The sequence below is a fragment of the Crassostrea angulata genome, chromosome 10, assembly GCF_025612915.1.
Source record: "Crassostrea angulata isolate pt1a10 chromosome 10, ASM2561291v2, whole genome shotgun sequence".
NCBI lineage: Eukaryota > Metazoa > Mollusca > Bivalvia > Ostreida > Ostreidae > Magallana > Magallana angulata.
Genome location: NC_069120.1, coordinates 51190402 through 51203144, shown reverse-complemented (window position 1 = coordinate 51203144; position 12743 = coordinate 51190402). Strand labels below are relative to the sequence as shown.

Below are 12743 nucleotides of genomic sequence, written 5' to 3'. Positions count from 1 at the left end.
AAACAGTGATGAATATAAATTAGTCAGATTTCTATGAACATCATGTAGAGGCATAGGTCCTTGGAAATAACAAGTTTGAAATTTTAACATAATTAATAAATGAAAATTATGGGCTAAACTTAATACATATTTGCACATAATGCACAGGTGTAACATGTAATTGTACATAGGACTGAGTACAAAATAGAGTTCAGGTGAACTGTTTGTAGTCTTGATTTTCCCATGAAATGATCTGTGACAACTTCCAGCCCTGTTTTGCCTGTACTTTAGTCTATATAGAAGTCGCCTATAGAGTAATCCAAACACTGTCGTAGGCAGTAATATTTATGTTTATTTTTAATGTCCCTAGTCTGAAGCACTTGGTCGGTAGGGAAAAAAGAAAATCTGAATGCTAAAAGCTTTTTTAGAACAACATGGTAAAATCATCCAGTGTGACTCATGTGAACATTCAGTTTTATTTTCTTATGCCTGAAGTGTAAATGTACAAACACGACCTCTGTAAACGAAATCAAACAAATGTCCCATAATTTCTGTACAAAAACTCTCCACATGTCAGATTGCATTTTCCTAAATGTAAATGTAATTAATTTTTAAGACGTTTCCACCTAAAGACGTTTCATTGCATCAAAACTGTCAATTTCTATACCAACAGATCTCATGTTTAGTTCATCCCTTCCAACACTCCATACCATGATTATTTAGTAAGAAGCAAAAAATCTCATGTTTTTTGTTCATTATTTGACATTGACACTGCATGTCAAGGATATATGGTAACTAGCAATGCGAGTTCAGCAACACTGAAATTCTGTGACTTTTTTCTGTATTTTTTATTGAATCAGCGCTATATTTAAGCTTGAACTAAGCTGGGTTGATCCTTTTTCTTTCTCACATTAATACTCGAAGTACAAACTATCCATGCTTTGTGATTCTTGTCAAGTCCGGTCATATTTCCCGGATTCCTTTCTCCAGTGTAAGAAGATCTGTGCGGATTTCTATGGGAGGGATTAGAGGGTCACTGTAAGAGGTGTGCTCTGAACAAGTCCCACAACAAAGACACCAATGCAGCACATAGTGCTCTAATCAACACAAAATAAGAGAGGAATTCCATTCATTGCGGAATTTACAATACATGCTCATATTTCTTCTCCATCTTCATTTTACATTTATGAATTATAGTCATCCAGGACTTTGCAATACTGTTGTTTCATGACCTTTATTTTATGTCTTACAATTCTTGTAAACATGGTTCACATTCATATTGTAAAAATTCAATTATAATTTGCATGTGTACTATATGTATATGAATGATAAACATCACAATATTTTACTATTGTGCACTAGTTAACATGGAATTCCTTTTTTAAGGAAAACGAATAAATACCCTTCAAAATAATTTTTCTTAAAGGAAATACCAATATTATGCTTTGTATATTGACAAAATAGCTGTGTTGCCAGCTCTGAACAGGCTTTACTAATGAGATAACATCGGCAGATATTCAGTGTCTTTAACTTTGCGACACAACCACTGACCCTGGACATCTTTATCTCTGCTAACCAATGACAAAAAATGTGGACACATCAATCGATATTATTCAATCATTGTTCCGAACAAAAAGGCCCACATTCCTGTGATTCTGCCGACCCGATATATTAACCCTCTTAAAAAGGGGTAAAAAGTCTTATTTTGGCAAATCATGACAAGGTACTATTAAACCATGGTCTCTCCTGAACACTGCAGCTCCCAATAAAGTAAAATTCCAAATTTTATGCCCAGGTATGGGCTGCAAGAATTCAATTTGAACCTAGATGTTAAAACATGAAGTGGTAACCCAACCTACTTTTCTGTTTATTCTTAGTTTTCACTGCTGTGGACATTTCTACGTCTCTATCCATGCAATCCCTTCATTCTTTACAGAGTTAAACATTTAAAAAGTGGCAAGAAACAACAGGTTGTTTAATTATCAAAGAATGTCGTAAAAAGGGCTGGTATTGAAATCAAATATTTCTAAACAAAATGAAAGTAGAGAATAAATTGGTAGATTTTCATAATGGTCCAAGCAACTGTTTACATTCTTTACACTGAATAGAATCCCACCACACTCTACAATGACAAGTTTACTGCTTTAAAATCCCATTATGTAATGTTCAATCCCCTCTACCCACCACAGTCAGTTTATATCTCTCTAACCTTGAGAAAAAAAAAAGCCTTCAATTTCTTTTCATTCAAATTAAAAAAGGATAGAGGACTTTAAAACCTGTGTCCCTGGAATCTTTTACACAATCTCTAATGAACCAAACAACCCTCGATCAGTTTGGGATTTGGTTGGCAATGTACTTCTGGATTCCTTACACCCTCTTTTACTGCTCATAAACATGGAAGATTCAAAAGAACCAACCCCATTGTCATTATGTGCATAACTTTCCTCATTACTATTCAGCCCCCATTTTCTGGCACCAGGTAGCTTCATAATTTCTTTTTCTTTCCTGGGTTTCTTCAGTTTTTTGCAGGGTGTTTCGGTATTTTCTCTTCACTTCACCTCTGGGATTCTCTTTTAGTAGGGATAATCACCAGACAATGTACACAACTCTTGAGTGATTTTTGCTCTCACTTTGTGTTTTACCGCCTGTGTGGCACTGACGAGTTCGTTTTCTGCCATCTAGTTTTCAGTTTTACCCCTTGCAATGTCAGTCGACTGTGAATCTTATCATTGAGGGTTTCACTGGTTAATCTTAGTGCCTGTCTTTAATTGTTATTACAAAGCAGCAGCATCTGTTTTTAAACCATTAATCGTTTAGACTATCTTCATCAACAAATCTCTTTTCCGTATTTATGTTGCTTTCAATTATAAACAAGTAGAGCTTTAGAGAGATTGATGAAACTCTTGTCTATTCTTCTGAAGAGGTTTTCATTACTTTCCAAACTATGCACACAACAAAATGTGCTTGTGTTTCTATGCAACAGCCATATTTATAAATCATTTACAGAAATTGCATCATCCAGTCATGAATACGGTACCAGTTCAAATCCTTTCTTGGGCTTATCTTTTTTAAAAATCACATATTTTTCTCCATTCAGGAGCAGTCACCATCTGGCACAAAAAATACAATAGAGTGCGTGGGGGTTTATACTGATGTCACGAAATTGTCATTGGTCAACAAGGTGTTGATGTCTTACCTTTGTTGTCATGGATACTGACATCAGCATGACACTCCAGTAACATCTGCATCATCTCAAGGTTTCCCATCAAAGAGGCTTGATGCAAAGCTGACATTCTAAAACAACAAAAATATTTTATTTCATCATAAACCATTCATGCATCTCTATTTGTATAATCATACTTTATATGAGAATTACTGACGTATAATACATGTATCTATATGAATACTGTATGTTGAAGGAGGGGATCAGGGGATTGGGGGGGGGGGGGGTGGGCAATTCGAGAAAACATGTTGTTTACGATACTTTAATTATATTTTACAAGGACGAACATGATCAGGTTTCTTTTTATAGTCATTAACTGATCAATTACCAAATTACCAAGTTATTTAGAGAGTTATGACATAGAAAACTAAAAAAGTACACACAGCAGTAAGAGGGTCCTTTATTGAGTTTTCTGGGCATCAGGACTAATTTCTGCCAGATTTTTACATCCTGTATGTGTTACACAGCAGCTGATCCACTGGTAACACCAACGGTCAACTAGTTGTTAGCTATTCATGGGATTTTTGCGGCTTATTGATTCTTAATCTGGGGACTAATTTTGGTCCGCCTTGCTTTGGTATCTAAGACTATCTGACATTATTGTCAGCCTCTTCCATCAATACCATGTTTTGTGACCTCTTCACCTCTGTCTTATAAGATCTTTAGTTTCTCTGAGACTGAAATTTTGGACTATTAATGATATGCCATTATATTCTGCAGAATTTCTCTTGCACCAATCTTTAGACAAATCAATCAATGCTGATTTTATCTGGAGAGTAGGCCACATTACTCTTGCACTGAAGAGGAATCCCTAGGAAACCTACCATAAATTCACTGAAAAACCTGCAAATTTAACAATTATCGGTATTACCGGGTAATAGAAAGTATATTGCTTAGTAATAGAAAGGCAGCAATGGTGTATCAAAAACCTTTGAAACAACGAATGGGTCTACATGACAAAAAACCAACTAATTTTAATGATGACTCAAATTGAGTGGGTATGAAGGTGAGAAAATATGTACATGTATAAATATGTACCTATTAAACCATTTGAACTATGAACAAAATCAGTACATTCATCCATTAACAGGTACGGGAATTTTATCATTTTTGACGATGTGATGACACCTTTTGATAAAATCTGTCATAATCTGTGATTAATGTTCAGTGTACTGAGGGACGATAGAAACCACACAAATTTACACCATTGAGAACTTTATCTGTTCATCAACAGAGTATGTGGCAGATTTTAAACAATGCCCAGAGGAGAGTCTTCAAACATGAACCATATTATATCAATACTAGATGCAACTTCTTGAAATATGACACTTACCACAATGATTTTCAAAAAATCTGACAGAATTGCAAAAAACATCTACCGTATTTTTCGGGGCATATGTCAATGTGGGGCATAGGCCGAATTGCTAATTTTCAGACAAAATTCAAGAAAAATCCTTAGACTAGCTGAATTGGGAGATAAGCCGATTTTCAATCGATGATTACTATAGTGAAAGTATGACCGCTTATTAAGGAAGTCATCGTATTAAGTATGTACTTTCAGAATATCGATGTAGAAAGTCAAAAGAGTAATTAAAGTTATTAAATTTGCTTAACATATATATTTTAAGCAATTTTTAAAAATCAATCTGTGTTTTGTGGCTGTTTGGTCTCTTCCGTTTTCATCGGTGTATCTTTATATGTATCGTAATTTTACATATTGTAAATTTAATTGCAACACCAACCTCCGTGGTTTTGTCTGGTAGAACTAAGTATAATATTTTACCAAACCATTTTTATTTTATTAATACCTTATTGCTAAATCTCATTTAATCAAGATAAATACGGGGTATGGCGTCCATTAGCTCAATACGTGGTTTCAAATTCAAATAGAGTTATCCCCCGTAATCGCTATGAATGAGAAAACGAAATACCAAACATAAAATATTTAATTTGTGTTCTTTCCATTAATTAATTAAATAGTGACTGCCGTTATGCAGAGAAGTTGTAATGTTAAAAACACAGTTAATGCAATGAAGTGTAACGGTGTACACTAGGCTACGTGCCCCCAGGCTGTGGTTTAGTCCCGGGTTTCACACCTTTGTATATACACACGACACCAGAATACCGTTATTTCATCCAACAGAAAATTAATTGTAAAAACACAAAGCATTTGATTTATTCTCCACCCAAGACCAGTGATTCCCAGGAACGCAGAAATGAAGAATTCACAAAAATTCCGTCATATTACATTCTACCTGGTTTCGTTTTCTTTTTTACTACGCAATAATAGTTTCCAGGGTTCATACACGAACGTGGGAAAAAATTCTTTTGATTGGGATTGTAAAGAAATACCTCGTACAGTACTGTACATTTTATTACTCACGATGTCATTACAAAAATTATCAACGGGACAACTATCGAACAATAGTTCAAACGGATGAAAAAAAAACCAACCCTCATAATAAACTGCTACAACAGTACAACAGAAAAAAACTGGATTTTATATTTTACTGTTAAATTTTTTTAACTTTGAGTCTAAGAATAGCCGATCCCGGGGGATAGGCCGGGGCTCGCTCATCGGAGAAAAAAAATACCGGCCTATGCCCCGAAAAATACGGTAACTCATTTATAATTTTCTATGTCCACATCTAATTCAAGGTTTTCAAATTTAAATTTTAAGTACCGTAGTAACCGTACTATAAAGATCTCATCATATTCATTCTTGGTCAACGTTTTAAGAAACTTGCATGTACTATCAAATCAATCCTAAGGAAATCAAGTGCAGTAAGATACCATGCTAGATAGTAGATACAAGCTCTGTAATAACAAAATTATTAAGATTTGTGTTAAATAAGGGACGAAAAGTATTAGACTGTGTATCAAGTAGTCCAATGCTTACAACAGTCAGACAGTGCCAAGTTTGTATTACAGACTGTACAACCCCCCCCCTCCCCCACACACACACACACACAACGTAGGCTAGAGTCACTCAGTGACCGCAGAGACTGTAGCAGGAGAGGGGCTATATATACACCTATCATGTAATGTTACGTATTTCAATAGCTGCATGCATCTCAAACTTTAGAAATTTCAAAAGTCTCCATTTAGGAATAGCGACTGTCACAAAATAAATTTAAAGGAAATTTTGTGTCTCTAACATGTATCCTTTAGTACTTCTATAACAAGTGTACTGTTATTGTAAAGACTGATATAATGTTCCTCCCATCTCTCATTTTGTACCACTGTATAGATGACTCGTTGGGGACGGTCACTCACCCATCTCCATCCTGGTAATTAATGTTCAGTCTCTTACTGCCTCCTATCAGCTCTGAAAAACAGAAAAGTCAAAGTTTACCATCACTTTAAAAGGATATTTACTAGTGAAAAGGACTTTACTAGTGATTTGGAGTGAGAAACTAATGTTTTATCATGATCATACACAACTACTAATATCATTTTCAAAATGATAATTTGACAAGAAATATCACATTTAATATCATGATGATATTTACAGACTGAGACATATACAAGCATTGCATTATAAAATGTTTTGGATATAAAATTGACTTTTCAAGCATGAATACAAATTAACTTCATATACATGGCATAGTTTTATTGTTTTCAAAAGTTTTAAGTAATGAAAAATTCAAAGTTCAGCTCTTTCAAGTTTAACAATTTCTTTGACTTCAAAGAAATTAAGGTTTATTGTTTAATGCACACATTCTTCTGATCAAAGGAGGAGATATTCTGGGCCTTTACCTAGTCACTATCAATAAACACTAATTAACAAAGCTTAACCAAAAACAAAGAACAGGTCCTGTGTGCTGTGCAAATGCAGCACAGGTGAAACAGTTCAGGTATGACACACACGGATTGCGACAGGTATATTGACCGCTAAATCTTCAGCTCTCAGGTAGTTATTTGTGCATGTCTAATTAAGACTGTAATTAATGATTTCTGATAGACTGATAAGGTCATTCCACACCTTGGAACATGAACCGTTAAAATAACATCCACAGTCTGTTATTTGTGAATGCACAGGTGCTCAGACATTTCTACATAAAATTATTGGGCTAGGTTAATACACTTATCAAAAACCACAATGTGATATATCAAGTTCTCATGTATAAATATATAACATTGTTCAGATATATCTTTTATTATTTCAATTCTATTATAAATTGATTCGTTCAATTCTTGATCTGTGTGAATTTCAAAATTGATGACACAAACTTTAATTTATACTGAATAAAAAACCACACTGCTGCACAAATGAATTAATGCATATTATACTTCTTATGAACATCTGTTTATATGAAACTCATGCAGTTAGGAGGCTCATGGAGATCCTAGGAGAATAACAATGAATTACATCACTCATATTTATCTGATCTGTTATAGATAATTCTCACTCGATTTGATCAAATTATTATACTTCATGCATATGGCTTTCCATAATATATAATATTCAATATTGTGCTGTCAATCTGTCGGCCACTATAGACATGAAATAGATTAAGGAGGGTCACAGTGAACCCAGGAAAAAAGAGCCTCTATGTTCATATCTAGTCACCGACATTGATCTGTCTCCAGACACAATAGTAAACTGGAGAACATGAGAAAATCATCTACATAAGAATACACCATGCATGTACGAGGTCTGTTGCTCAGTTATTAAAACTTGAAGGCTGTTCAAAATTTCTATATACATTTAATTATCATATTTTCAGATAAAGTAAATTTAGCTGGGTGCATGTTAATTTGATATGGAAATATATTTTCCATCCATTCTTTTGAATCAATAGCAGTATACTACAACTCTTATGTATTATGGCTACTGTTCAAACTTCTTAAAAGATTAAAAACATACATTAAATCAATTTGAATGTAACTGTCAGTCTTTCTCACACCTGTGTTTAATAATTAAACTTTGTGTATACAACTAAGCTGAGAGTTTTGCCAAAACAATTGTAAGACTGCAGCTCTTGCAGTGTTGCCAACATGGGTTTTTAATCTGCTATTGAGTTCATAAATCTTACAGTCTGGTTTCTGCAAATCTCTTAAGTCACAGTAAACATAAGATTAATTAACAGTTCTCTAATTAGTGACTGCAAATTGCCTAAACAACATCCATCTCTCCATCCATCAAGCAGAACACATTTTTGTTGAGGGGCACTTGTCTTTAGTGGATAAACTATTTCGTTGGGTCTGGGGGTTCTTTTATCACAGAACAAATTAATCTCCCCCAGATCTTTCCACCCAGCCTCGCAGGCCCACAATCTACCCTTGACTGGTTTGATCTATGAAATCATGCATAAACAACGACCAGGGTCAAGTACGGCCCATGGCGTTTTCACAGTCCATACATGAGCAAATTGGTAGGAAAACATTTAAATAGCTCTCAGGATATTTTCATGGCTTGTTTATTTTTAGCACATTATCTGTCTGAATTGAGGTGTGTTTTTTATTCCGGTCTGGTCATTTATTTACCAATAAACAGATAAAAGCCCTGTTACTCCTCACAACCCTGACAGTGGGGACCTTCTCTGAGAAGGCTGCTCCACATTAACTGGTCATTGTCAGGACATACTAATTTGTTACCTGCCTGGCCTGGCCCTCTGTCATGTAATGAGGAAGGGGAATATGCACAGATATAAATCACGGGACTAATCACCTATGTTTATGTTGGACTGGCCAAGTCCCTTTCATGTTCTGTATGTACTGGTGACTAATATAGCTGCAGACTTCTAATCTAGAGTGAGGTACTTGGGAAGAACTTGCCAACATTTGAACAATTAAGCAATGAAGATCCCTGTCTCTCGACAGCCTTTCCGCCAAGAGATAGCATAATAAAAATAAATACTTGGAAAGGGATATCAAAGGTTTGGAGGGAAGAACAACAGAGGATAATGCTCATTAACTCACCAGAAATTGGGAAAGCAACCACAGCAAAAATTCTCATCATTCAAATTACACTCGACACTTCAGAAATAAAAGACTGACCTCCTCCCTTTACACGTTAAAATTGAGTCAAGAGGTGTGCCCTCACATCTCCTATCTTAATTCTGGAATGTCCCTGATTTTTGTGAATACTAATTGTCCGCTTTGATATGCTCACAATTTTTGGCAGAGCTACACTTCAGTGTATATTGAATCTTATAAACACTAATCTATCTGACTGGAGATAAGTAAATTAACCAACATAAAATGTAAGTTCATGCATGTAAATTGACTCTCCTTATAGAACCTGTTAATTATCTTATCAAGGATAAGGCAATACTTAGCTCCACAAAGAATACACATCTGACATCAGAGATATAACAAAAGCATCGAAAGTAACACATGACTTTCATGTCCAACTCATATAATAACAGGTTTTCCGTTTTCGTGTTATTCAATCTACTCAAAACAAACAACAAAATTGAACAAACCCCCTTGTGTATGAACGATTCACAGGTCTTTGCAAAATGTGTGAGAGATCTTTATCTGACAATACACCAAATACTTGTGACACTGCCCCTGGGATGTTGTTTTAAACACTCACAACATCAAACGGCCCAGTCAACTTAAGCATGCTTCCTCCTGCGTGTGTTGAATTTAGCTTGTCGAGCAATGTTTGTCCCTCTTCGGAGGGTTAATTGATTTTTATAGATACAATATTGACACTTTTTTCTCTCCACATATTGGTACCTGAAAACTCTTTCTGCAGATAAGTCCTTCAAGAAAAACTCTTTCAATTCATTTAAAAGAAATGATATATAATACCTATAGGATGTACTGAAAAGCAGACCTATTTCATTTAGTCAGTCACTTATTTAATATATGTACAGGTATAATGTTTCAAATGTAAAATTATTTGTAACTTTTTTTTAAACATTAATGCATAAATTTACATTCAGTATTCAAAATTGTACTTGTTCATTTGATACCAGGATGATATAAAATATCACAGGTATATGTACTGAACAGTGTGTGGGCAATCGTTTATGATAAACAGTCATTTGAGGCCATCCAATAGTGAATAAAAATGCATTGATTTCATTTTAAAATAACATAAACAAGAACATATCTGACAGATAGCAGACTTGATGGTGTCTTTGCTTACTGTCATTATAAAACAAGATTTTTAAACTTTAATAAATCGTATATCAGTGTTTGTACTGTGAATGTACTCGGTGAACCAATTCACACCTGAGCTACAACCACCTGTCGGGAATACTTACTTTTGTTGGATTTTCCTGCTTTTGACAGTAATTTGTGCAAGGCTGGGATATTTCTATCCTTAACAGCCTGAATAATGTCATGATCCTTCACCATTGTTCCAAAGGGAAATAACTCTCCGTACAACGTGATTCACCGAAAGGTAAATATTGCTACGTTCCTATACACACGTGCCATGCCCCGGCGATTTTACATCACAGACAGAAATTCACATACGATATCCAGGTTATTCTTACAGAAAAATTAAATATAACATGCCTGAATACAAAGAAGGATGTCTATCATTCACAACTAACACATACACCTATTTTCTTCACAGACGATTTTCCCACACCTGACTCGAATGTGACCCTAGGAGATTACGCATGCGTAAACTCAGCCAATGTAATGAAGTCTTGAGACTAGAAGGCGGGGACGTCTTTTCATTTATTTTCTACTCCAGCAAACTTCATATATGGGTATACTTATATTATTTATGGCTATAGATACAGTGTGAAATCAGCTGGCAGTTATGGTATTCTCTTTTGAGAAGTGGACAGGCATAGCCTACATCCATGTGCCTGTCCACTTCTCAAAAGAGAATAGCAGTTATGGTATTAAAGTCAGAGAGAGAGAGAGAGAGAGAGAGATTAGGGCCTACAAACTTTTTTTCTGAAAAAAAGTGTTCACAGAAATATTCTTGGCAAGATCGAGGTGTAAGAGATTTTCACAATATAGAGAATTTTATCAGTGTTTAGCAATATGTCAAAAAGTTTTGAGCAAAGTATATATAAGACCTATAAAAACGGTACAACTTTTATCTTTTTGTGTGTGGGGGGGGGGGGGGGGGGCAGTGTTGGGAAGCCCGGAAGGATTGTTTTCTTGATTTTTATTGTTTAAATTTACATGCATATGATAATATTTGTTGCAAAACGGTTATAAACCACGCATTCTTTAATTACTGATGTTTATGAATAGGGCTTTTTATAACCGAATTTGTTTGAAGTAAGTTCGGGAAAAAAAGTTTTATTTGATTAAAATTCTTTATACTGACTTGATTACCTAAAATAAGAAAAATTCTGGTTGTCTGTGCGCTGGCAAGCCACTTCTTAATAATTTATAGAATTACTTTCTCTATATATAAAACTTTTTTATATTTCTTATACTTAATCCAATTTACATGTACGTAGGGTACATTGTCGATCCACTGATACTATTTTGTGAAAATTATTCTATGTATTAAAAAATGGTAATTTTCAACTTTGATTTTAAATCATACATTCTGACATATTCTGTAGATGCACAACATCGTTTTAAACTTCCCTTTTGAGCTTGGATCTAGCGGAGTCTCCCTTATTTTCATAGAAAAATAAGTGCTCCGTTGGAGACATCTTCACAACGTCAAGGTTTTTTGATTACGGAACTCCACACAAACGAGTTCCGTAATCACAAAACCTTGACGTTGTGTGAAGATGCGTTGGAGACTACTCTGGGTTTTTGATCAGCACCGCTCTTCATCGGACTAGCGAAGATTTTGGAGACTCGAACTCACAAACTACGCTTTATTTATTTATTTATTTATTTATTTATTTTTGGGAGGTTGGGGGTGTTTTCTTGTACATATTCCATGCAGTTCAAATGATTTTATATTTCCATGCGCCAATTTAGAAGAAGTTAAATTCCGATATGAAAAATTCAGACGAAATAAAAGATTCTAAACAAAGTAAAATTACCAAAAGTAGCAAGTAACCCCCACCCCTGCAAACACTCATGCAACTAACAATCATTGGGCATAACTTTTTAGGATAGAGTGTTTCTTAAAAGCTTGAAAAAGTTTTGGAAAGAGGTTTATTAATTATACATGTTTATTTTACACCCCATGTAAAGCCGGTTGTTCCTAGACTATCGTGAAATTAAATCGACTTTTATCGTACAAAGTGTTTCTATTCTACAAATCAGAATATTGTAGCATTTTTCAATATTATGTGCTGAAAGGGCTTCTGATAATACTATAAATATTAATCATATGAAAATAAAATCTTTCTGATATTTTGTTGTTTATAATTGTTATATAGGCTTTTGTACTTTTTGGCTTGTACAGGATGTAAAAGTGTTTTCAGAAAAAAAAATAAGTGCTCCGGGTGAGGCTCGAACTCACAACCTCCGCATTCCTCATCCTGTGCAAGCACAGGGAAGGTACTGTCTATAAGTACGGCGCGCTAACCGATTGTGCCACCGGAGCAACTGTGTACGGAGCAAAAAACAATTAATATGAAATTGTAATCTTACTTATATTTTCTAATTTGATTACTGGATAATATAAGCAAACCTTCTGTCATTC

At 34.7% G+C, this 12743-nt stretch overlaps 1 protein-coding gene and 1 non-coding gene across 2 annotated transcripts in view; both read right to left on the bottom strand.

Annotated features, from left to right (window-relative positions):
* LOC128164628 (caskin-2-like) overlaps window positions 1–10775 on the bottom strand; it is a 55038-nt gene extending 44263 nt beyond the window's left edge. Inside the window, exons 1-3 of the mRNA XM_052828569.1 lie at window positions 10426–10775; window positions 6479–6530; window positions 3176–3273 (exon numbers count right to left, since the gene is read on the bottom strand). Coding sequence (XP_052684529.1) covers window positions 3176–3273; window positions 6479–6530; window positions 10426–10519 — 244 coding nt within the window. The 5' untranslated portion in view covers window positions 10520–10775. The remainder of the gene's footprint in view (window positions 1–3175; window positions 3274–6478; window positions 6531–10425) is intronic.
* A 1760-nt stretch (window positions 10776–12535) lies between these two features.
* Window positions 12536–12644, bottom strand: Trnai-uau (transfer RNA isoleucine (anticodon UAU)). The gene is made up of 2 exons: window positions 12607–12644; window positions 12536–12571 (listed from the first exon to the last, which is right to left on the bottom strand). It is a non-coding gene; the product is annotated as a tRNA-Ile (tRNA).
* Between the last annotated feature and the right edge of the window lie 99 nt (window positions 12645–12743).